Source organism: Harmonia axyridis, chromosome 1, assembly GCF_914767665.1.
Source record: "Harmonia axyridis chromosome 1, icHarAxyr1.1, whole genome shotgun sequence".
Lineage (NCBI taxonomy): Eukaryota > Metazoa > Arthropoda > Insecta > Coleoptera > Coccinellidae > Harmonia > Harmonia axyridis.
Genome location: NC_059501.1, coordinates 18,306,510 through 18,332,950, shown reverse-complemented (window position 1 = coordinate 18,332,950; position 26,441 = coordinate 18,306,510). Strand labels below are relative to the sequence as shown.

General features: G+C 35.0%; 1 protein-coding gene across 1 annotated transcript in view; it reads left to right on the top strand.

Moving 5' to 3' along the window:
• Positions 1–26,441, top strand: part of LOC123678582 — a 64,587-nt gene that overhangs the window by 21,679 nt on the left and 16,467 nt on the right. Inside the window, exons 2-3 of the mRNA XM_045615707.1 lie at positions 13,411–13,628; positions 21,877–22,009. Coding sequence (XP_045471663.1) covers positions 13,411–13,628; positions 21,877–22,009 — 351 coding nt within the window. The remainder of the gene's footprint in view (positions 1–13,410; positions 13,629–21,876; positions 22,010–26,441) is intronic.

Here is a 26,441-nt window from a genome sequence, read left to right as displayed (position 1 = left end):
TGATATCTGTAACTCCATCGCTTTTGACACGCATCTTTTGAAGCTGTATACCTACGAGAAAAAAGAAAGTATCGGATGTTTTTTTTTCGAGGTATATAACTTTGAGTTGACATTTTTGTTCAAGATGGCTAACGATTTAACAGCTGTCAAGTGATTTATTCTCAATTTGGTTTGGCAATTCATCATGAATAGACTCATGCCTGAACCACGCTTGCAAATAGTGCAATTGAGATTGCCGTTGTTCCCGATTTTCATAAGCGAATTTTGTTTAGCGATGAAGCGCACTTCTGGTTGAATGGCTACGTCAACAAACAAAACTGCCGCATTTGGAGTGAAGCTAATCCTCAAGTGTATGTCGAAACACCGTTACATTCAGAAAAACTGACTGTTTGATGCGCTTTATGGGCTGGTGATTCCACCAGTTCATAAATGGTGATCGGTATAGAGCCATGATTACTAACTTTTTCATTCCTGAATTGCACAACCTTGATGTCCAGGAGCTGTGGTTCCAACAAGACGGCGCAACATGTCACACAGCTCGTGCCACAATCGATTTATTGAAATACACATTTGGTGACCGCCTAATTTCACGTTTTAGACCTGTGAATTGACCTCCAAGATCTTGTGATTTAACACGGCTAGACTACTTTCTGTGGGGCTATGTAAAGTCATTGGTCTATGCGGATAAGCCACAAACCCTTGACCATTTGGAAGACAACATTTGAAGTGTTATTGCCGATATACGGCCACAAAAGTCATCGAAAATTGAACGTCCAGATTGGACTACATCCGAGCCAGCCGTGGCGGTCATATGCCAGAAATCATACAGGGTGGCCATTTGAAAACGAAACAGACGAGATTACAGACGAAATAAAGTTTTTCGATAGAAATGCTCGGACAGGTCGATTTCTGTTTCGAGGGGGACAACTTAAGATGTGGGTTACGGACGCATAGCGCTTCAACCCTTGCTACTACAACCCTCACCCCCAAATTTTGAATAGGGAAGATGGGGTGAGTGATACCTCATTTGAAAGGTATTTTTATACTGATTTCAGCACATTAATTGTTTTTTCATTTTATGCATTAGTTCTCGAAATATTCTTAACTAAGTATTTGAAAATGAAGTAGTGTTTTCATGGCACTTGTAGTGTTTTGTGAAAAATCGACATTTTGAGCTTCAAAGCAACCATGACTGTGGCTTCCTTCCTAACTAACTAACGCATGAATATTTCGAGAGCTAATGCATAAAATGAAAATACAATTACTGTGCTGAAATCAGTATAAAAATACCTTTAAATTGAGGTATCACTCACCCCATCTTCCCTATTCAAAAATTGGGGGTGGGGGTTGTAGCAGCAAGGGTTGAAGCGCTATGCGTCCGTAACCTACATCTTAAGTTGTCCCCCTCGAAACAGAAATCGACCTGTCCGAGCATTTCTATCGAAAAACTTTATTTCGTCTGTAATCTCGTCTGTTTCGTTTTCATATGGCCACCCTGTATTTAAAATGTAATGCCACAAGATTATCTTGCGGATAAATAAAATTCATGTCAATCTAATAATTTATGGTTGTTTTATTGCAATTCAAAGTTCTATTGCTCTAAAAAAAAAACCCTTCAGTATGGCATTGGCGGTGTCATCTGAGCGCCAGGTGAGGGAGTTAAAGAGTGACGTGGTGAATAAACTACAATAGCAATAACGAATGAGTTACAACAGTTCATCATTTCCTCTTTTTTCGAAGAATATGAATGAAAAAATTATGCTTCATTAAATGAAGAAAAGATAATCTCCCTGCACATTCACGAAAATTCATTAAATTTTTACTACGATATTAATACAATGAGAATCTTGAGATGAAAATATCGGATCTAGTTTGAATGTCACACCATTAATTTGGGAGTTCGACAAATTTCAAATTTCAAAGATAAATTTGTCAAATATAAGAAAAGATAAACGACAGATCTAATCGAGTTGAGATTTTACTTGTATATGTAAAATAGCAATCCATACGTCGGGCAAAATTTAGAAACCTTTGGACCTTGGAGACCACATCTACCAATATAAAGTTCTTTGGTATCCAAACGTAGAATTGGCGCTTAAATGCTCTTTATTTTTTTGTCCTATCGATGAATTATATTATCGCGGATCAATGGAGTATATTGAACAATTTTTATCAAATTTCAAGCACAAATAATGGGGGAATACCTACATAATCTAGTGAATCCGTGAAAACTTTAGGGTTGATAATAAATCTTTTATTGGAAAATTTCGTAAATATATCATTGAAAATAATCAACTAAATCACGTTTTGCATATTATGCTTAAATTGAGGTACGCTGGATAGATGTCTTGTTTCATTCAATATCGTCTACTTATTCCATAACATAAATATTTCAGGAGGAGTTAAAATTCCGTTTTTCTCCAACTTCATTATCAGCAATAACAAACCCAAAAGCATAAAAATGTTCTCCATATTTTTCCTACTAACCGAATCACCTCTATCAATCATCTCCGCTACACGAAATTTCTCCCTAATGACGATGCGCATAATTCCCCAACAATTCCTTTTCCTTTTCTCTCCACACCTCTCAACGAACCGAAAACACGAAATGTCATCCGATATTCAGATTTTCATCCGACATTTTCACATTTCTACCGCCTTTTCATGTGCAAAACTCCCATTTTCAAACATCTCCCGCATGAATTAAAAGAGAATTCCAAAGCTTTCCACCCTCTTCATTGAATAAAAGCGAAACTTTCAGAAATCAGGTTGAACATGGCTTGTTTAACGAGATTAAAAAATAAAAGCGAAAAATTCTTGCGCGAATTAATTCACTCAATTAATTCAGCTTTTTACGAATTCAAATTTATGCGTTCAAGGCAACATGAGGCGGCGACATTTTCTGCTCGAAGGGAAGAAGTGGCCGTTTTTTCGTGTGGTGTGATTTTTTTTATTATGACAGCGGTAGACAGAGACGTGAAAATAAACGAGGAAAGAGCGGACGTTGAATCATGAGGTTTTGAGCGCTCATTCGTTCACCCGTAAATTGTGCTCTTGACGACTACATACGGTTCTGTGATCCCCAAGGGAGCAATTAGTCCATAAATTGAAGAGCGCTTAGAACCTCCTTATTGCAAGTTATTATAGGGTTTTCCAATTTTGATGCTCACTCAAAGTATATCGGTTACTACAAGACTTAGAGAAAAAACCTTCAGGGGTCCAAAGTTCTGTTTTTACAAATGGAAACACTAGATTTCTGTGCCATTTTTTGAGAGCTTAATTTTACTGATGTCAAGTTTTCATCTAAGAGTCTCGATATTTTCATTGCTTCTTCTGTTGATGAGTACAGAAGAATAGATCTTCCTATAGCAAGAGCAGTCTCCTTCCGTCAACAGTTGACACTATAGGAATATTGAGACTCTCAGATGAAAAAACATTCTTGACCATTTTCTTTAATTAATATTGACTATACCATGTTGTGCATTTTGAGAATAGTAAAAATTTAGCATTCAAAAAGAACGCAGAAATCTAGTGTTTCCATCTAAAAAAATATAATTTAGGTCATAGCTTTGTAATTAAAAATCCTGCACGCCACTAGATTCTACGTAAAAAAGCGCCAATATAATGTTTTGATTTCTGAGTCCTGTCATCAATATAAGCGAAGATTTTTCCAAATTTCGCTTATAACTCGAAAACAAAAGGAGGATGGCAAATTGATTACAACTCTTGTTTATTTCTCAGAAAAGGAGAACGATAATGGGGTGTCAGATTTTGTCTATCCCCTCTGTTTTCAAAATTGTAGTGCTAATACTTCTAAATTTGCCCACCATATACTGGATGTCCCAAATTCTATGGTCACTGAGAGAATCTCAAGAAATATAAGACCCAAAGGAAAAAAATTGGAGAGGACACCGATCTCTTCATTCGAAATAATTGGATATCGATAAGCGTAGATATCGTGATTCGTTCTCGAGTTACAGGGCGTTTCCGAAAAATGACTGTTTTGAATATTTCGGAATATCTTGATTTCTCTTCGCCATATTCGAAAAATGAAATATTAAGAAACACCAACTCTCCCCTAATCTCTCAAAACAGGATGCACAGCTTGGATTGATATTCAAGCTATTTGGCTCAAGCTCAAGTAGCTTGAGCTGGACTTGAAATCAACTCAAGTTCAAGTCAAGTAGTAGTTTTGAGTACCTTATTAATAATTACTTGACTTGACATTGAAAACTACTACTTGACTTGAACATAACTTGATTACAAGTCAAGCTCAAGCTACTTGAGCTTGAGTTTGAGCCAAGTTGCTTGAATATCGAGCCATGCCATGAATCCCTACTTTTAAACGATAATTAATTCCGAGATTGATTCCTATGATCTGTTATGAGTAACATAATAAACATGAACATTATTGAAGAAAAATCACAGAATTTTTCGAAAATAGCGAACAGAAACCAGGATGAAGCAAAATATTTGAAACGGTCATTTTTCATGAACAGTATCTCGAGAATGAATCGGGATACTCATCTATAATATGCTTTCTGATATATTACATCAATTCGAAAAAAGAAATCGGTAGTCCTTGAAGGTGTTTTTCCTCTGATTCTTAAATTTCTCGAGATGATTTTGTTTAGCATTCAATATGGGATAAACTATATATTATTTTGTAGTTTGAACAAAGTTGTGCCAAAAAGTTTAAAGACACACGTTATGTAATGGGACAAAATCCATTGTATCTTTCATGTTTCAGGTCTGTTTTTTTGAAGTACCGTAAATAACAGTCCTTTCTGTGAAACTATTCCATACCATTTTTCCAAACAAGCTAACAAACAAATAATCATAAATCTGTATCATCCATTTGCACTTTCTTTTTATCAGTGATCTCCCTAAACATCTCCCATTCTCCTCGTAACTAAATCAGCTGGCGTGAGTGCAGAAGCCAAAAAAACAGCCGCTTGTGTCTCTCATTGTTTCACACAGGAGTCGATTCACAGTCTTCACATTAACAATGCCGGGAATGGCCCAGAGACGACGAGATAAGTAGTCAGGAAGTGTTTGTCCGAATCCAGCTCTTTGGATGCTGGCCCCTCCGACAGATTGCAGCGGCCACAAAAAGCTGCGGTCCTATTTATTTGGCCGTCGAGAAAGTATATGTATCGAGAGTTTTGACAAAAAAGGAGATGCCGCACATAACTCCTGTTTCTTTAGAGGTGGGTGGGAACTTTACGGATTTATGTCTGGTTTCGGAGTGCCTTTCAGGTTAATCCTGTTCTTCCAGTGGGGGTTGAAGATAAATTCTTACAGCGTTTTGCCGTACTGGGCTTCCTTTATGAATGACTTAGAAGGAAAAATTACGTAGTGAACGTTATCATTCTTACAATTTTGCCGCCTGTTTTTGAGCGCATCGAACATATTGCTCATTGATTTCATTTGAATACCTGCATTTTGAGCCGGAATTTTCTCAAACAGTAAAGTTAGACTCATTGATAACAAATTCGTCCTCAATCACTATTCTGCCTGTCTGTTCGTAAACACTAGTGAATGAAACATATCAATGTGATATTTTGAATGTAGATTCTCGAATGACGCAGTTGAGTTCGTTGACTGTTAATATTCGAGTCAAAATCCGACAAGGCGTTGCGTAAATATGGCCGTATGAAATTTCTGAAGATAAAGACAAAGAATATTGACGAAAAATTAACCAATAATTCCGTGACCAACCACTCAACCGATGGATTTGAGATTCTTAGTGTGAACTCATAATAATTTCAACCTCTGTGCAAAATTTCAAATTTATCCTATAAAGTACAAAATTCAAGAGGAATATCGAAAAAAACCTGATAATAAATCCTGGTGGGTTGAGATTTTGCGTGTAACAAGGTGACCGTCACAATTCAACAGTAAATTCAGACATATATTCCTTTCATCAAATACAGAGTGACCAGGAGAAACATTAACATTTTACGAATCAATGGTAATACAATATCAATTTTTCAAGATAATATTTAGTTATTCATGTTACATAGTTACGGCTGAACGCCATTTACTTCAAAAAGAAAAAAATATGTCAGGAAAGTCACATTATTCTTCCTCAGACAATTTTCTGTCCACGAACCTCCTCCAGACTCGTATTGTCAATTCAGTGATCAACGCCACCTCTGAATAACTGCTGCCAAGTCATCTAAAGGTCGGGGTTTATGTCGATGAACTTGCTCTTTTAATTGTTCCCAAATAAAGATTACACATGTTGAGTTCAGGAGATCAAGAAGGAGCGCATAACGCATATCCAAATCTTGAAATTCTGGCAGTGTGAGCAGTAGCTCTACCTTGCTGGAACTATACATTGCCTTCAACTTCAGCCTGTGAAGTTGTTGAAAAAAAAACTTGTTAATCATATATCCACGTACATGTTTGAAGTCACATAAGTCACATAATGCATATGTCGCCAACGAAGTAAGACGCGTTTAGAGTTACTCCCAGATAAAATTATATTAAGGGTTGAAATTATTGGTTAAAAGTGAGCTTTCGTGAGTGCCCTATATTACTTTTCGAACAACATGGGGAAAACAACACGATCAAATAATGCCGGATCTTCCCAGGAAACAAATACTGTGGATTTCAGTGTAGAACTGCTAAGGTTGGAAAAAGATATGAAAGGAAACGTACGTGAGTTGAAAAATCTAATTATGTCCAACACTAACAATGATACATCCAGTGAAAATCCAAAAGACAAATCGATGAAAAATATATTAGAAAAGATTTCAGCATTCGAAATAAATACACTAAATTCCATCGATAACTTACGTTCGGAAATTGCTAAACTGCAACATCAGTCTGAAATGTGTGAGAAGAGGATGGATGATCAAAAGCAGGTTGAACTCTTAAATGGTCTTGTTATCAGCGGTATCGCAGAAGAACCCGAAACAAACAACTTATGCGAATTCGTGGCTGATTATATCAATAATAAAATGCCAAATATCTCAATCACTGCAATTGATATCAATTACTGTTTTCGGTTGGGAAAAAAAGAAAACCGCAAATCAACGAGACCGCGTCCTTTATCGATCATGTTTGTGAATAGATGGATGCGTAATAAAGTATTTAATGCAAAGAAGTGCCTTAAGGGAACTCCTGTGGTTATAAATGAATGGTTAACTTCAGCTAGAATGGAAATCTACAAAAAAACTGGTGAAAAAGTTGGCTTTAAATCTACTTGGACAAGAAATGGACAAATTTATGCTATCATGTCGGGTCAGAAACGTAAAATAAACTCTGAAAATGACCTAAAAACTTAATATCTTATGGACTCGTTGATATAAAATTGGTTTGGGAATTAACTTTATGTATGAATTATTTGTTTTCTTGATCTACTCTTTTGTAATACCACAGCTTTTTCAGTTTGCATTTTTTTTTTCAAAATTCTTTATTTTAGTTTTCAAATTTAATTTTTTTTTGTGTGTTTTTTTCTTTCAGAATTTACCCTATTATAACACCAGAATACAGTTTCGTCTATAGACGAGATAGTTAATTGCTCATCGCATTTTTTCAATTTCATTTTTATTATAAGTGATTTATTTATTTATGATGTTTATAGGTATATGATTTTCCGTTGAAATGTAAACGTATCCTCCAGAATGTTAACTTCCAGTCTCAAATGTGCCCATCTCAATGTTAGATCCTTAGTTGCTCATTTGGATGATTTCAAAAACATTTTATTAGCTAATGATTTTGACATTGTGTGCGTCGGTGAAACTTGGTTGTGTTCCAATATAACAAATAATGATCTTGCTATTGTTGGATATAGTTTTGTGCGCCGGGATAGAGTGGGTCGTGGAGGCGGAGTTGGTATTTTCGTGAAGAGTCATTTCGCTTTTAAAGTTCTGCCAAGTGGTACAGATATAGAGCAGTTGTGGATTGAGTTGAAGTTGCCTGGGACTAATATCGCTATTTGTTCAACTTATAGACCACCTACCTTCAACTACAAACTTTTTTTGGATGCATTCGAAACTGAATTATCGCAGGTTATACCGTTGGTGGATGGTGTTGTTTGTTTTGGCGATTTCAATATTGATTTGCTCGAAATCAATAATTCTGATACAATGTTCGTCATCAATTTTTTTGAGGGTCTTGGCCTTAAACAGTTGGTCGATGAGCCGACGCGAATAACAATTAAGTCTGCCACACTGTTAGACTATATACTTGTTGACTCGGTTGATATGGTTTCGTCCATAAGAGTAGAGTCAGTTGATTTTTCGGATCACGAGCTGATTTCTTGCAGTCTAAAGCTGAAGGTGAACAAACCTAATCCAAGGTTGGTTACATCGCGGGATTTTAAGGGTTTGAATGTCTCTCAGTTTGACTGTGACTTGCGCAGGGCCCCCGCAAGGGACATCAACGCCCGCGTGCGGAACATATTTTGGCGCCCCTTAAAGAGGGGAGGTGGAGAAAAGCACTGCTGGATAATCGGAAATTTTTTTTTTAAGTTTTATTGAGAATTTAGTGTAGAATGGTTGAAAATCTATCAGCAACCTTCATTGCCTCAAGAACTTTATGGTGTTAGTTGTAACATAATACATTCCAAATTTCATTCGAAATTCAAGCTGTATTCTTCTATAAATTATTCATAAAGGCATAAACATTTAATTAGGATCAATCCAGAAATTGAATGGATGTTTTTCTAGATTTGGCTGCTGAAAATTCTTTTATATTATCAATCAATCAATTTTATCGAGTATCTCTTGCTCTATATCTAAGATTGCCAATCCAGAAAATCTTTCTCATGACATGGTAGCCTTCAAATAGTTTTTAATTATTTTTAATTTAGTGAATGATCTCTCACCAGAAGCAACAGACACAGGTAAAGTGAGAAGGATTCTTGAGGCAATACTAAGATTCGGTAGAGAAGAAGTTATTATTTTCAAAAATATATTGTAGAATTTCAAGAGGATTTTCGCTTCAGATAATGAAAAATTCTTAAGGCTTTTATCTCGTTGAATAAATCATTTTCTTTCACGTCAGCCTCTTTTTTTCTCTTTTTGTTGAAGAGCATGACAGCATTTTAATAGATATTTGTCATTTAATTTAAGAATATCACAAATAAAACAAAAAACGTTATCGTAATCAGATATCATATCAAACCTACTAATTAAGGAACTTAGTGTTTGATCAATTATTTTCAAAAAGAAATTTATTTTAAAAGCGATTTTTGGATCTTGAGGTGCCTCATCCGTCTGTTCATAATCGAACAATTTTGGTTTATACTTTCGTCTTACAGTATATCATGGAGAAAAACCTTGATCTATCTCAAGAGCAGCCGCTAGTTTTCCAGCTTCCGCAAGTTTTTCCTCGAGAACATTATCATCCCTATAATTTTTGAAATGATCAACTTAATTCTTCAAATAGTTTTGGCACACTTTCATGTCAATCGCTACACTTTGCATCATTTTGCTAACAATATTAATCTGCAGTGAAACATCATAAGAAATCATTATACTTCAAATAAATTTTAAAGAATGAATATTTAATAAAAGAGAACTTGCTTTATGTCTAGTTTCTATGTTAAAAGTATCATTTTCTGCTATTTCTAAAAGGCTATCACATATTTGAATAAAATGAAACTTTAGCATCAATTCTACTTGACCATCTAGTATCACTCAGGGGTTTTAGATGTAACTGAGGATCATGCTTTTTTATAACATTACAATCTTTTTGTGGATGAAGAGAAATATATATAAAGTTCTTGTACAATATCAAAAGAGTCCAGTGTTTCATTTGAAACCTTAGCAGCATCATTTTCAGTTAAATACAAGCTGTGTGCAACACATGGCGCAATAAATGACCTAGGATTAGCATCGAGTATGCGTTTTTGTAAACCAATATCTGGCTATTTCGTACCTATTGCGACGTTCGGAAACTTGTATAAATTGCAAGAAAGAAGTATTATTTCTTTTGTTTTATTACGGTTTATTTGTTTTCGTTATCATGTAAAATGGTTGTACCGTTGAAATAAATAAATAAATGAAATTTGAAAGAATCTTTTTCGAAAATCTTTGGTCCATCGGTTCTACATGCGGTCTATAAGAGATTTTGGCGCCCTTTTAGAGTGGCGCCCGCGTGCGGTGCACGCGTTGCACGCGCGGTTGCGGGGGCCCTGGACTTGCGATCTATTCCATGGCGCAATATCTATGACATAAATAATGTAGATGATAAAGTCGACTTTTTCTGTGGCAACATTGTTGCTCTTTTAGATTTACATGCGCCATATAAAACGTATCGCACAACCAAACCATATGCTCCTTGGTTCACGGAGTACCTTCGAGCTTTGAAGAAGGATAGAGATAAAGCTCTGTCTAAATTTAAAAAGTGTAGGACTGAACGTGATTGGAATCACTATAAACTGCTCCGCAATCTTTTCACTGTCACTGTAAGAAAAGAAAAGAAAGCATTCTATGACAATAAACTGAAAGACAAGAAGGGAAAGGAGTTGTGGAGGAATCTGAAATCTTTGAATGTCAAAACAAGTATAGGCTATACAGGTAATTTACCGGACCACTTGTCCGATGTTAATTTAATTAATTCTCATTTCGTCAATTCAATACCAAAGTTGAAAACAAACAAGGATCAAACATCTTATTATGAGAACAATCGATTTGGAGAGGCGGATTTCACTTTTCATAACGTTTCGGAGATAGAAATTTTGAAAGTTATTGCTGATATCAAAAGTAACGCAACAGGCTTGGACGGTATAAATATATTAACCTTGAATCTCTGCTTGCCATTCTTGTTGCCTTACATAACTCATATGTTCAATTACTCCATTTCGAATTCCGTGTTTCCGATGTAGTGTCATCCCACTACCCAAAAATCAGAATCCTTCAAGTTTTAATGATTTGAGACCAATAAGTATCTTACCGACCCTTTCAAAGGTGCTTGAGAGAGTACTTGAGAGCCAACTTCGTGAATATGTAGAAAGTAAAAATATTTTACCAAGTTGTCAGTCGGGTTTCAGACGAGGTTATGGATGTAGCTCAGCCCTTCTTTCGATGACAGATTATATTTTGACGGCAACTGATAGGGGTAAGCTCACAATATTGTTGTTACTCGATTATTCTAGAGCATTTGATACGTTGAGTCATGATGTCTTGAGGTCCGTGTTGCGCTATATTGGTTTGTCGCAGTTGGCGCTCAATATGATAACAGCTTTTTTAACGGGTAGGTCACAGTCAGTGGTGTTTGACGGAAGGCAGTCGTTGTTTTTAAGTGTGCTGACTGGTGTGCCACAGGGATCGGTTCTCTCCCCTCTTCTTTTCACCATTTATACATCCAGGTTTCCGGCCGCATTTCAGTCGTGTACCCAGCACTAATATGCCGATGATACTCAGCTTTACCTATCATTTTTCTTGGAGGAGTGCACACAGGCTGTATCTGCTTTGAATTATGATTTAGGTAATCTGACACAGTTCTCTATCGATCATTCCCTCAAACTAAACCCTCAGAAAACTAATGCCATTCTCTTTGGAAGGCCAAAGGATAGAGACTTTTTCATGCAAAGGCACAGTCAACTTCTGAAGATGGACAACTGCAGTATAAATTTTCAGAGTGTAGTTAAAAGCCTTGGCCTCTTTATTGATAACGACTTGCGATTCTCACATCATGTGAGTCATATTCTGAGGAGATCGTACACCAGCCTGAAACTCATTTTTCGGAATAGACATTTTCTTGATGTAGGAACGAAGGCCCTGCTCTGCGATAGTTTGGTCCTTTCACATCCCAATTATTGTGACGTAGTCTATGGGCTTTGCATCACAGTATCGGATGCTGGTAGAATTCAAAAATTACAAAACTCATGTTTGAGATTGATATACGGCATCCGAAAATTCGATCGCATCAGTCATAAGTTAGAGGAGATATCTTGGCTGAACATGGCTCAGAGACGTCGGCTTCATTCTGCTTGCCAGTTTTTTTCTGTAGTCGCCCACAGATCACCACCATATTTGTATAACAAGATAAGGTTCCGATGTGACGTACACAATGTCAATGTCCGCTTCAGGGGAAGGCTCACAATACCATCTCATTCAAAAGAGCTGTTTAAACGCTCATTCTCGTATAATGTCGCAAAATGTTTGAACGACTTCCCCTTAGACTACACGAGCATTGATTCATCTTACCCTAAAAAAAAATTCAGAAAGATGGTGCTGGAAATTCTGAGTGGATACGTAGGTGGAAATAAAGTTTGAAAACTTCGTACAATTTGTTAATATTTCAGGGATATGGGTATAATTCTGCACTTAAAATTTTTTTTTCTTTTCGTTCCGTTTTCTCTTTCCACCTTTCAGGTTATTTTTTTTTTATTTATTTTTGGCGTCATATTTTGGAATTATTGCGATTAAATTATTGAGTTCTTGTAGGGTTAGTTGAACAGACGTTCGGGGTATGAAATACTCCGAACGAACTGAACCTCGCCCTCTATGGATGTTGGAACAATTGTATTTAAATTTTCATTCAATAAAGACCTTTATTATTATTATTATTATTATTACTATCACCACTACTTCACCCTCTTCATTATGTTGCTCGTTGTTTGAAAATCTTTAACTCAATTCCTGGTACGTTGACTAGGAACTGCTCCATGCCGGCAAATGTCGAAATGAACGCAAAATGCTGCTTGAGCTGTTAACACTGAGTCATCGTTTCTAACATACATATCGTATGTATACACGAGTTGCTCGATCGAACACTGCTTCATTGTGACTGAAAACCATTATGGCGTTCTTTGGAAGGCGAGCGAACCCTCTTTCCAAGCCATGACTCACTATTTCTGAGTAGCGTCACATCCAAAATGTAAATGGTTGTCATGGTCAGCTTTTAACACACTTTTTTCTTTTAATTTCTGAAAAGGTATTCTACAAACCAGAGAATCATAGTCGATTTCCGTTACGTACTAAAATGTAATGTCAGGTCAGATAATGATTGGAAGATTGTGGGATTTTTACAATCGACCTCAAGGTAAAGAACAGAGATTTGCAGATATTGAATTGGAAATCCATCATAGACATAAACGCTGTTCTGCATTTGAAATAAAACTATAATTGAGATCTATTTTCAGATATCAAAAGTCCCATGCGATATTAATCGATTAATTTATATATCATTGAATATGAAAATTAAATTAATTTGTCATGAAATTATAATCACATGTCCTACATGTATGATAAAAATCTATTATGAGACTGAAGGTAAACCTGAATTTCTAGCACGCAAACGCCTTATGGGTCCACTAGTAGAATATCAAATTTATCGAATTCTCTCCACAGAATCCAATGCATAGCCAATATAATCATCAGTACCTAACACTTTGACTACAATTCATTGAAATCCGACTGGTAAATGAATAAATCCCTTTCCTTTCAGATGTGATGAGTGTTGCAAATACGAACAGTGTGAAATTGACAATAGAACCTGCAATAGTGAAGCGCTACCAGTCTGCCACCCTATATTGTGCGTATGACATAGATGAATCGTCCCTATACGCAGCAAAATGGTATAGAGGACAGCACGAGTTCTACAGATTCGTGCCAAAAGAGTCACCGAAAACGAAGGTGTTTCCTTATCCTGGAATAGTTGTAGATGTAAGTATTCTTTCCTAAGTATTGTTTCCTTACCACGATACGAAATATCTTTACGTCATATCACAAAAAAAGTTTCTATGAACATGTGTCCCGAGTGGCTTCGTTTCTGAAAAGTTGAAGTGAAAAAAACCATATTTATAAAAATTCATGAATATTCTCAAACCGAGTTTGATGAAATTTGGTTATGAAATGTGAAATTATAAGGTCAAAATTGTTTATTTCGTGACTTTGGTGATCATTTTATGTTATTCAAAAATAGTTTTTGGCGAACACCCTTGTTTATATTGGACAAACAGAAAGATCTTTCAAAAAAACGATAAATTAACACCAAAAAAGTTATGAATCTGACAGGTCGTTTTCAAACTATGCAAATCATTTGAAAGAATGGGACCATTCCTTCAATGATAAGTCAAAGAAGATTCAATCTCGTCAAACTGAAGATTACAATTCAGATAAGTAATAGTGAAATGAAATTTTTTTTTTGCGAAAATATTCGATATGGAATTCCATTCATCTGTTTTCACTGAAATTTTATTTGTATAAGAAAGACATCGGCGAGGTGAGATAAACAAAAACTCCATTTTCTCCAATTTCTATATGGGAAAAAAATTTCTAATTTTTTTTATATGAGAGCCCTATGTGAAACGAAGAAAATGAACAACAAACACAGAAGTTTCGTCCAGTGTCAAGTACACGTCATTCTATATTATCATAACATGTGAAAGACCATGAAGTTTAAACTTTTTTAGATTGTAATGAGGGTTTTTTTCGGGGAATATAACTTTGAGTTGGCATTACTGTTCAAGATGGCGACCGATTTAACAGCTGTCAAGTGATTTATTCTCAGTTTGGTTTGGAAATTCATCATGAATAGACTCACGCCTGAACAACGCTTGCAAATAGTGCAATTTCATTTCGAAAATAATGTTTCTGTGCGAAATACGTATCGCGCACTACGTCCATTTTATTTTGTTTAGCGATGAAGCGCACTACTGGTTGAATGGCTACGTCAACAAACGAAACTGCCGCATTTGGAGTGAAGCTAATCCTCAAGTGTATGTCGAAACACCGTTACATCCAGAAAAACTGACTGTTTGGTGCCCTTTATGGGCTGGTGGAATCATTGGTCCGTACTTCTTCGAAAACGTTGATGGCCAGAACGTTACAGTCAATAGTGATCGGTATAGAGTCATGATCACTAACTTTTTCATTCCTGAATTGAACAACCATGATGTCCAGGAGCTGTGGTTCCAACAAGACGGCGCAACATGTCACACAGCTCGTGCCATAATCGATTTATTGAAAGACACGTTTGGTGACCGCCTAATTTCACGTTTAAGACCTGTGAATTGGCCTCCAAGATCTTATGATTTAACACCGCTAGACTACTTTCTGTGGGGCTATGTAGAGTCATTGGTCTATGCCACAAACCATTGAACATTTGGAAGACAACATTCGCCGTCTTATTGCCGATATACGGTCACAAATGTTGGAAAAAGTCATCGAAAATTGGACGTCCAGTGTGGACTACATCCGTGCCAGCCGTGGCGATTATATGCCAGAAATCATATTTAAAATGTAATGACACAAGATTATCTTACGGATAAATAAAATTTATGTCAATCGAATAATCCATCGTTGTTTTATTGCAATTTAAAGTTCTATAACTCTAAAAAAAACCCTTTATTGAGTATATCACAGCAGAATTCTCATGAAAAAATTACTCTTATACGAATTTAAACAAGCGTGCAAATTTTCTATTTCCATAATTTCGGATTTTATTCAATTCAAATCCACTGGAATACATGTAATATATGTATTGAATTTATAAATTCGATATTCGATTCATAATGATTAATAAATTTATCCAAATCAATTCATACGTACTATTCAAATGAATGTGAATAATTTCAATTCGCCATCAAGAGATTTAGTAAACATAGTCAATCGACCCCAATTGGCTTTATGGATTCATTGATGAAAAAAATTTGTATCGCGAATCTGCCATTATATTTTCTGATCGAATATCTGAAACAATGAATCGTTTATTTTATACTCAGCTATTCGATGAATTTGATGGAACCGGAAAATATTCCCGGGAAATTCAATAATTGACATCATTCGCTTCAAAAAATGTAACCGAATATAAGCTGAATAGGTGCTATGTGAGTTTGTGGGCGCCTGTCATTATTAGTTGCGTATAATTTCAATTGGTCATTTTGAAAAAATCACTCCTGCACTTGAAGGTCCTGCCAGTTAGGTGTAAAATAATGAGTTAGAGATATGTTGTCAGAAATAGTTATTGACCACAAGTTTTATTTTATATAGTTATTTGTTGCAAGAGGGAAAAAGTATCACAATTTAGCTGGTATCGCATCGTTAAAATAATATCCAAGATTTAAAGATTTTAGCTTTCGGTTAAAATATCAAATAATATTTTTTCCGTGAATAATACACATTTTTTTTCTGTGACGAGAAAAACGGTGATCTAATATTGATAAATCATATCTTCATAATATATCAAAGTCAGAAAATAATCGATGTGAAAAATTAAGTTTTATAATGAGAAGATGTTGTACGACAATAAGGCTAAAAAATATTTGAAGTAAACAGTCATATCTGTTAATTTAACTTTGTATTTCGATTAAAAATTTGCGCTATCGGTTTTATAAGGTGTTTGAATCAGTAGTATATTTTTTCAACTGATAAATGCTATTTCCTCTACAGGTCATTTTTTTCTGAGTTCGCCTGCTACACTTTTGATCGAATCTGAAGGAGACTTGATGACACTTAAGAAACATTGCGGTTGAAAGTCATCGAAAGTTTCTGAAGGGTGTGTTGATGATTCGGTTGCACACAGAACAGAAATACCCAATAGAGTGTTTAAAACGTTTTGTAGCCTTGAAATGACAATCGATTTGCAACATCAAGTACATTGGAAGGAGTTGTGTCCATAACAGAAAAAAGTAAAATTTCAATTTTTCAATTTGAAATCTGAAAATTCGGAATATGATATTGTTCCTATTGAGCTGAAATATTTCAGAAGCTTCGATTCATCAGGTTATGCAAGAAATAAAAAAAAATCAGACAACCTTTTGTTTTCATTTTATGTCTCAGATATTATCACGATTCTCATTCTCAATCACTCCTTCCTCAAATTGTTGTGTAAGTCCTAATGGTTTTCAAAATATTAAAAGAAAATGAATAAAAGAGAGAATTCACACAGAATGATGTAGGATTATCGTGCATCTCTTGAATTTGAGAAATATGAACTATGGATGTTTCAAATATTGTATTTGTATTTGTATTGTATATTTTATAACTTTGCGTTCGATTCTACGGACTAAAACAAGGGTAGTATTTATGCTGTCAAATTCAATAATTCAGAGTTTTTCGAAATTATATGCATTCATATTAAACGTACGATCAATTTTTATCAAATCTGTTTTTTGGCTACCTTTCAGGCCAATACGCTTTGGGCATAAAAAATAAATATTCAATGATTTCACGAAAGCAGGCGGAATAGTATTACTGAGTCATGATTTTATTGAAAAAAAGACCGATTTATCGGTGAAGAAGTGAAAGTAAAATTTCTGTTCAGTTCTAATGGATATCTTGCCTTTTTCGATGAATAATGGAAAATTCAGTTATATGTGAGATCTAAACTAGTGAACTAAGAGTTTCCTGGAAGTATATTCACTTTGAATCTCTGTTTACACATATTACGATAAGGTACATTATAAATTCATCACAATTAAAAAAATAGTGTAAACATGTTTTCTTAAAACCTTCAAAACCATCATAGAAAGACACGCTGGATCTAAAGCACCATAGTTGAATATACAGCATTAGATACAGCGAAAGGTCTTTCTAGACTTCTTTCAAATTCAAAATAATTGTTTTGGAGTATCATGTAAGAAATCAGTATTTTTTCTGGTATTCGAGATGCCCATTGCAGATTTTCTCGAGATGAATGAACTGAACATTTTAAAAATTTCCTGGTTTCTTTCGCTGCGGTCTAGTAGGAAAACATCTTCAAATTTCGTAAATTCTCATGGATTTAAACAAATAGCGTACGTGTCGGCTGGAAGTGCTCAATGAAAACGTTCTTTCCATTACCTCAGCGTCGTTTTATGACTTTCATAAAACAACAAGCCCAGAGCGAATTAATTAGCAACATAATGGATTGTTGATCCTAGGAGCGAAGAATGGACTAATGAATTTTCAGCAGGCTATGTTTTCAGAATTATGTTCTATAATTTCTCGGAATTCATTATATTAATCTCGAATTCCGAATTGGAATTTGCTCCAGAACCGTTCTGAACGTGGTCCATGAGACGAAATGATTAATCACGGAGATTCTGAAATAATTATTCCTGCATCTTCGGCCTCCCCTCAGTGTGCTAGTAGGGTCGCGATATTTTTGATATTTTCACAAATGATCTCGTCGTATTGCAGTGGGAACATCTTAATATAATTGTATACAGGAAAACGCACAAGAAAAGTGACTTCCTGTCAAATTGGCTGAATTTTTGATGTGTTATAGTCCAAGTAATTCGAAACAAAAAGTTCGATAAAGCCAAAAAGTTTTCTATTGGCTAGTCTAACGTTAGAAGCGCCCTCAGAGTAATAAACATAGATAGAACGAGCATGAATGTCATTTTCAGTAGGCAAAATGAAAGCATATCAATGATACGATATTTCACTCAATTCGCGAGTTTCTCCACATACTTCTTATGTCCCATAGTGGATCAAAGTTTCATATCAACTCTAAATATATTGAGATGAACACCTAAATATATCAGAAATTCAGAAAACAAACTTCAAGTGCGCAGAACGTCGTGAAACAACGGATGACAATAGGAGAGCAAAAGTTGCCAAACCTTGGATTTCAGCAGGCAGATAGAGAAAATAATAAATATTCTGCGTATTAATAAAATAGAACAAAATAATTTCCACTGGATTATCCAATTGTTAGCAACAATTGTTTCGCTACACTGTGGCTTCACCAGGCTACATTTTTGACCGATAAGAGTACAGACAAAAATTCAACAATTGGCAGAAAAATATTCAATATATCATAAAATTCGAAATTATATTGGACTGTTTGGCGCCTGGGATTTCCAAACTATCGGAAGAAATTCCATAAGAAGATGAGTTAACATCTATTAGTTCGTTCAAAAGAATGTTCTGACTATTATACCTGTTTATTTCTAGGGATTCTAAAAGTGTCCATCTCATGCTTTTATTTTCTGAATGGAGGATTTCAAAGTTGTGATTGAAGGTGTGATTTAATTCTTTAAAATGATTTGTATGAGTTGACAACCAGCTATCAGATGTATAACTCTTCTGGTGTTCGTTTATCCTCTTCTTGAAAGATCTTTCTGTCTGTCCAATATAAACCATAGGGTAATAATTACAGGTTAACTTGTAGACACCGGATTTTTTTTTTCTCGGTTTTATCTTTTAAAATCCGGTGTCTACAAGTTAACCTGTAATGATTGCCAGAAGAGTTATACATCTGATAGTTCGTTCTCAACTTATGCGAATCATTTGAAACAATTGAATCACACCTTCAATCACAACTTTGAAATCCTCCATTCAGAAAATAAGAGCATAAGATTGACACTTTTAGAATCCTAGAAATAAACAGGTATAATAGTCAAAATATTCTTTTGAACGAACAAACAGATGTTAACTCATCTCCTTTATTGAATTTCTTCCGATAGTTCAGAAATCCCAAGCGGCAAACTCTCCAATATCATTTCAAATTTTACGATACCCTATAGAATATTTTTCTGCCAAATGTTGAATTTTTGTTCCTATATAAGTTTCCGAAAAAGTCTGTTCTCTTATCAGTCTAAAATTGTTGCTAACAATTAGATAATGGTTGACTCAAAGGTCTAATGATGAATCCATGTTTCTATCACTGACTGATATCGAAGCTACAAACTCTGTTCATTCTGCTTAAGCAGCTTCTATCCGCGTTCAGAATCGACGATGCATTTAGTAAGCGGTGAGTAAGTGCGGCACCCATTCCGAGCAAAGCATTCTCAAAGAATTAATGTTCACGCAAAATCGTGAATACACTGCCTTCTTAAATCTTACTACAACTGCACGGCTATCTATGGCATTTTCAATTTACGATTGCTCAAAACCACCTCTCTGTTTCGAAAATTTGACATGCATCTTTTGAAGCTTGGTAGGTACTTACGAGAAAAAAAGGTGTATAGAACTGTGGTGCCATTAGTGACCTATTGATTGAAGTGGTATAAACGTCTTTAGCACTGTCATGGATATTTTTAAATATTTCCAGTTAGAAATGAGATAGTTGTATGGAAATACTCATGTGTTACAACTCATACGACGCTATTCACTGATATACAGTCAATACGAAGCCTGCATATCTTCAGGGCTATGATTGAAAGAACAAACTTCAATAACTTTTTCAATTAGCAACCTCATATTTAGTTACTGAACTAATGTCGAGACCATTCCAGAAATGGACAAATGACTCTTATTTCCACAGTTATATGACGAATGTCCCGGTGAATTATAAATGATCCTGGAGACGAAGCTGATGGTTGGGTATATCAACTCTAAGAGTTATGTCGTAATATCAAAAATACATTATTTATTAGATGGGACAGGTAACTTATCCTCAAGACGGGAAAAACATCAATTTGATGTATGATCCTTTAGGCAGGCAGGTGTTAGCTCACCCAAATCTTTGGAGATGAGATAAATGTTGATAAGAAAATATTTATTGAAGAACTATACAGGGTGGCCATTTGAAAACGAAACAGACGAGATTACATACGAAATAAAGTTTTTCGATAGAAATGCTCGGACAGGTCGATTTCTGTTTCGTGGGGGACAACTTAAGATGTAGGTTACGGACGCATAGCGCTTCAACCCTTGCTGCTACAACCCCCACCCCCAATTTTTGAATAGGGAAGATGGGGTGAGTGATACCTCAATTTAAAGGTATTTTTATACTGATTTCAGCACAGTAATTGTTTTTTCATTTTATGCATTAGTTCTCGAAATATTCATGCGTTAGTTAGTTAGGAAGGAAGCCACAGTCATGGTTGTTTTGAAGCTCAAAATGTCGATTACTACAAGTGCCATGAAAACACCACTTCATTTTCAAATACTTAGTTAAGAATATTTCGAGAACTAATGCATAAAATGAAAAAACAATTACTGTGCTGAAATCAGTATAAAAATACCTTTCAAATGAGGTATCACTCACCCCATCTTCCCTATTCAAAATTTGGGGGTGAGGGTTGTAGTAGCAAGGGTTGAAGCGCTATGCGTCCGTAACCTACATCTTAAGTTGTCCCCCTCGAAACAGAAATCGACCTGTCCGAGCATTTCTATCGAAAAACTTTATTTCGTCTGTAATCTCGTCTGTTTCGTTTTCAAATGGCCACCCTGTATATCTAATTGTTAGGCTTTTATGATAAATTATTCTATTGACCTAACTTTTATTTTAGGATCCTGACATTCACGTAGTTTGTATATATCAATTAAGGAAATACAAAAAAAAAAGAAGTTCAATTTCAAGTATGTAATAATATCATACGATATTAATTATCTATCTGGTTACTCCATCAGCGAAAATGCCATCAACATAACCATTGTCAAACAGAAGACTTTCACGATATTACGTAGGAATCATAATCGAAAGTAATCCAAGGAGAATGCATGTCATCAAGGGAGAGTAGCGATATACCGGTTTCACCCTTGTTAGGGATCATCAGTACCGCATAACTCAACCCAACATGACAATGGTTATGTTGATGGCATTTTTGCTGACACATAAACCAGATAGATAATCAATATCGTATGATATTTTTACACACTTGAAATTGTAGTTCTTTTTTTTTTGTATTTTCTTCATTCATTACCAAGTATCAGCCATTTTATTTATTATATCTCAATTAATTCGAGAGGAAGGATCAGGAAAAGCACCGACTTCTGTATAAATTATGAAATTGTTTATATATATATCTATACTAAAATCTTCAATTTGGCTATTACTATCGTCACTGAGAATAAAAATTTATTTCGACTTTCTGATTGAATTTTGAAGTTTCGATCAGGCAATCAACAATTTTAAGGCATATTTCACATGACTATAATAGAAATTATGTTCTGAGTTGGGAAAACCAAAAATACTTGTACTTCTATACTTCATCGAGTTATGGTCTAGCTATTGAAAATTTGTTTTCATTTGTTGCAGGAACACAGATCTAACAGTACACAAGTAGTCCTGACAGATATAGATTTCAACATTGCAGGAAGTTTCACATGTGAAATAACCAAAGATTTAACATTTTCAACGTTATCTGACACACAAACTATGTCAGTAGTTAGTAAGTATTTTTCTTCTCTTTTCAGAATTTTAGTCAGAAATGGTGAATGATAATTGTAAAAATAAGTTTGAAGTATAGATTTCGATTTCTATTGAAATGACATAAAAATAATTGCAAAGACTGAATTTATTAAAGTTTATTATTTTTAATTTGAAGTAAAGAGCATTGTAAAGATGGCCAGAGCTAACGTTGTCAATTGTTGAGAATATTGTTCAGCTATTTATCTGATTCTTATACATTCAATCTTTCAACAATATTTCAGGTTCTCTAATAAATACTCATGAATCTTCTGAACTACAAACCCACAAAAGAGATTGAGAGAAGGGACAAACGCACCTGAAGAAAATGGAGATATGTACTCGAATAATCATTCGAAAAAATTCTCAATTCTGTTACCATACTATATTATGAATATATAATTTTTGAATACTAATTCATGTTTTGCTGTCATTATTTTGATATCCTTTTCAAAAAATGAGAAAAGTTGTTCGTCATAAGACCGATTTCTTCTTCTTGATTCCTTCAATTCACCAATAACCAGTCTTTCGATTTTGAAGAACTGTTCACATTTTTCATGAAAAAATCTCAATAATACCGTGTAAAAACCTAATTTCAGATAATCAAAGAAAGGAAACTTTCGTATAATTTGTTAATATAATGTGGTCATGTGTCTCAGATTTATGCCATCAGACAAGGTATCTCAAAAGCCATTGTTGCTTATCATCAAAAATACGTTGATGAAGCCTCCAAGAAGGAATTGAAACACATTCTCATTCAATACGATAGCACATTATTAGTTGCTGATCCTAGGAGATGCGAACCCAAGACATTCGGTGGTCCATGTGCTCGTGCCCGCTATCAAAAATCTTATCGTTGAGATTTACATTCATGTTCTATTTCGATGAAATAAAATTATAATAATAATGTTAGCTCTACAACATGAATTTATTTATACAATATTTATACAATACAATTAATTTGCATGAATTACATGAATCATACAATTTTCTTTAACATTAGTAAAAAAATATGCATTCATATGTTTGTTCATTCAGTAATTAAATTACCAAACCAACTCTGCCAATGGATGTAGCATGATGGTTCCTTGTCCTTCTTCCTAAACATTCACCATAACTAATTATGAAATTGTAATAAAGTGTTTTTAATGAGAGGTTTCATTTATATAGCTCAGTATCTAGACAACTGTCCCTCTTGAAGCTGTCATCTTTTGATATTTGACAATTGAAACACCGTCATTACCAAAAATGGAGAGAGACACGCTTCAGATGAGTATTGAAATTGTTAAAATTCACTACAAAAATGGTGAAAATTTTGCAGTTTCAGATCGTGAAACTAAAGCACTTTTGAGAAATTGTGAAACACATATTTGGCCATCAATGGTGAAACTGGTGGAAAAATTTAAGCTGTTGGGACAAGTTTGTGATGTGAAGAATCGAAACCGTGTGCGTCGCACAAGAACAACTGAAAATATTGCTGCTGCATTCCGTAGTGTTAACGAAAACTCAGGTCTGTCGGTTCCTCATCGATCCTGGCAATTAAGCATTCCACAAACTGAAAATTGTCAAAGTTCAGTTAACACAAAAACTCAAGCAAGTCCATCATCAGGAACGTCGTATTTTCGTATTTTTCATTTTTATCTGAAAACAATTTTCAGTGATGAGGCTAATTTTCAACTCGCAGGTTACGTTAATGAACAGAATTGCCACATATGGGAATCGGAAAACCCAATTAGGATTGTTGACTAGCCTCAACGTATCCTCTGTTTGGTGAGGTTTTTGGGTTGGTGGTGTGATTGGACCATACTTATTCGAAAATGCAGTTAATGCAACTGTTGCGGTGAATGGATTGCGCTACCGAGCTTTGATTGATCAACGATGATTTAACACTTTAAAACAATAAGGTTCATGCGATACAAATGATTCAAGACTTTGAAGATGGAATTCTTGAAGTTATCGAGGACATACAGCAGCAAATGTGCGAATTGGTCATGAAACATTTCAGGAAGAAGATTTGATGCCTCAACAGCATTTGCTTGATATCGTTTTCCATCGTTTTTAGCATATCTTCTTCTTTACAATGAATTCCATTAAATCCCCTCAAAATATATTTTTTTTCAATATCAAAATGAAACCTCTTATTGAAAGCCCCTCTATACTTACTGTAATCTTCCTTAACTTCAAATAAACCTACATATGAGCAAACCAGATCGTATTTTCGAAAAACCAAAATTCTTAAGAAATATGTAACATCCTTACTCGAATAATAACACCTACCAAATTTCTTCAAAATGATACTCTTGGTGGAACTTATCAAACGATCCGAATTGCCATACCAATTTTCATGATTATCGGATGGGTTTAGAACGTAAGAAATTTCACCTTTGAGCATGATCGAAGAGTACTATTCCCCAGGAAATGCTGAATTTCATATGAAAAAATTGACATAATGAATACAATAAATAACGAAATGAATTCGAAAACATGACATCTAATAACCTGAAAAAGGTTGTCATAAGATGCCGAACAAATAACTTATTCAAAGAATAAGACAAAGTTTACTCTATCAAAATCGATCAAAAATCTTTTCAAATCGATTTTCAACAATGAAAACCAAAAAGTAAATAATATCAAGTTTCATTCGAAGGTTATCCGCTAGTTTAATGGCGATCGGTAGGATATAGGACTATATATAACAGTTTGAGGAGCAGCCACTGAAGTAACAGAATGGATGGAGTTGAATTGAACTGAAGTACTATCTTTACCCTAAAAGCTATCTGTTATCTTTCCATTTGTCCCTTGCACCAGTTCGGAATGAATCAAAACAAACCCGTTGCAGCGAAGAAAGAAAATCACATCACCACAATCCCTCAAAATAATCGCCAATATAAATCGCCCAGCTAGCTTCGCTCGTTGTGGTTTATAAGCAATATATCATCGTTTTATTGGAGATAAATTGGAAATTTTTCACGCTCCGGATAATGTAATGGGTACTTACGGACAACTGACATCGTCTCTGGATGTGCGATAAAGCCTAGAATATGTATCCTAAACCACGTTTCACTGAGGTACCTAGCAAAGTGACATTTTTCGATAAGTTTTCTAAGAGGAAATATTAGTAGGAGATTGGAACTAGAGGGAATTAATAATAACTTCTTGCATTGATAACTTCAAAATTGGTTGAAAGAATTGGAGTCTATTTCAATAATGAAAAGGCGTTCTTAGCCAATTTTTAAGGTTCTCTCTCTGAAAGGATTGCGGTGTTTCATCCCAGGACCACTGATGGAAAAATCAGTATGACAAAACAGTGGTCCTTAATCTTAATAATTCATTTCCGCTTATATATTAAGGGATAAATATATATATTCTTTTGAGAAAGAGCAATACAAAATGTTAATTTCAAACAATCAAGCATATGTGTCGATGAATCTCAGTATTAGCAGAGGAAATGTAACGGGGCATCATACATTTCAACGTATGATACAAGAGAACAGATAAAAACCTCAGCAAAAACTCTGTCTCCCCGTATCGGTGTAGTGACTGGTTTGTGTAAACGTTTACAGAATAAGCTGACATAATTTATATTGAAGGACTTCCTCTTCAACCAAAACAAAATTTCCTTTATCCTCTCTTTTCGGTTGACGACTCTATAATTTCCAATTGGATCCTAAAACAAAAAGAAAAGAAGCAGAAAGGAGTACTAAATATTAGTTTTCATTATATCGATTTGAAGTTAACTACCCATTCTAAAAAAGAATCTGAAACTGAATGGATAGCTTGGAAACCATCATGAAATTTATAAATCGGACAATCATTCACCAAGTGGTCAATGGTCTCTTCTACACCACACTCACATAGTGGGCTATCAATAGAACGCCATTTGAAGAGGGTACTATTACAACGACCATGACCAGTTCTAAGTCTATTCAAAATACACCAAATTTTCCTAGGAAGATTGAAACCTGTTAAAATTTAAATTTTTTTTCGGTGAAACAAAGAAAGAATATCAAGGAGTGAATGATTGAAATTTGGAAAAAAAAAACGAAGGGTTTACATTTTTTTTTTCAATGAATTTGTTAATAAGGTGTTTGTCCGCCGCGATTATCTATTAACACGTCGCGGCATTGATGCAGTAAGATGGTCTGTTTCTTCTTGAGGGATACTATCCCAAGCCACCTGTACTTCATGACAACCTGATGACATTCCATACTCCAATGTTGACGTTATCTGCACCACTGTAATCATTGTCGGCGATGCTCAACCGTAAGAGGTAACACAAGATGGAGTCGATAGTGCTGCAGTCCGAAAGACCCTAAAGAGTGGTAAACCATTCGGAAAGTTAAAGAATGGCTTTGTTCTTCTAACCACTCATCAGCCGAAGATCGAGTTGTCGCAAATCGGCCTCTAATGGCCAT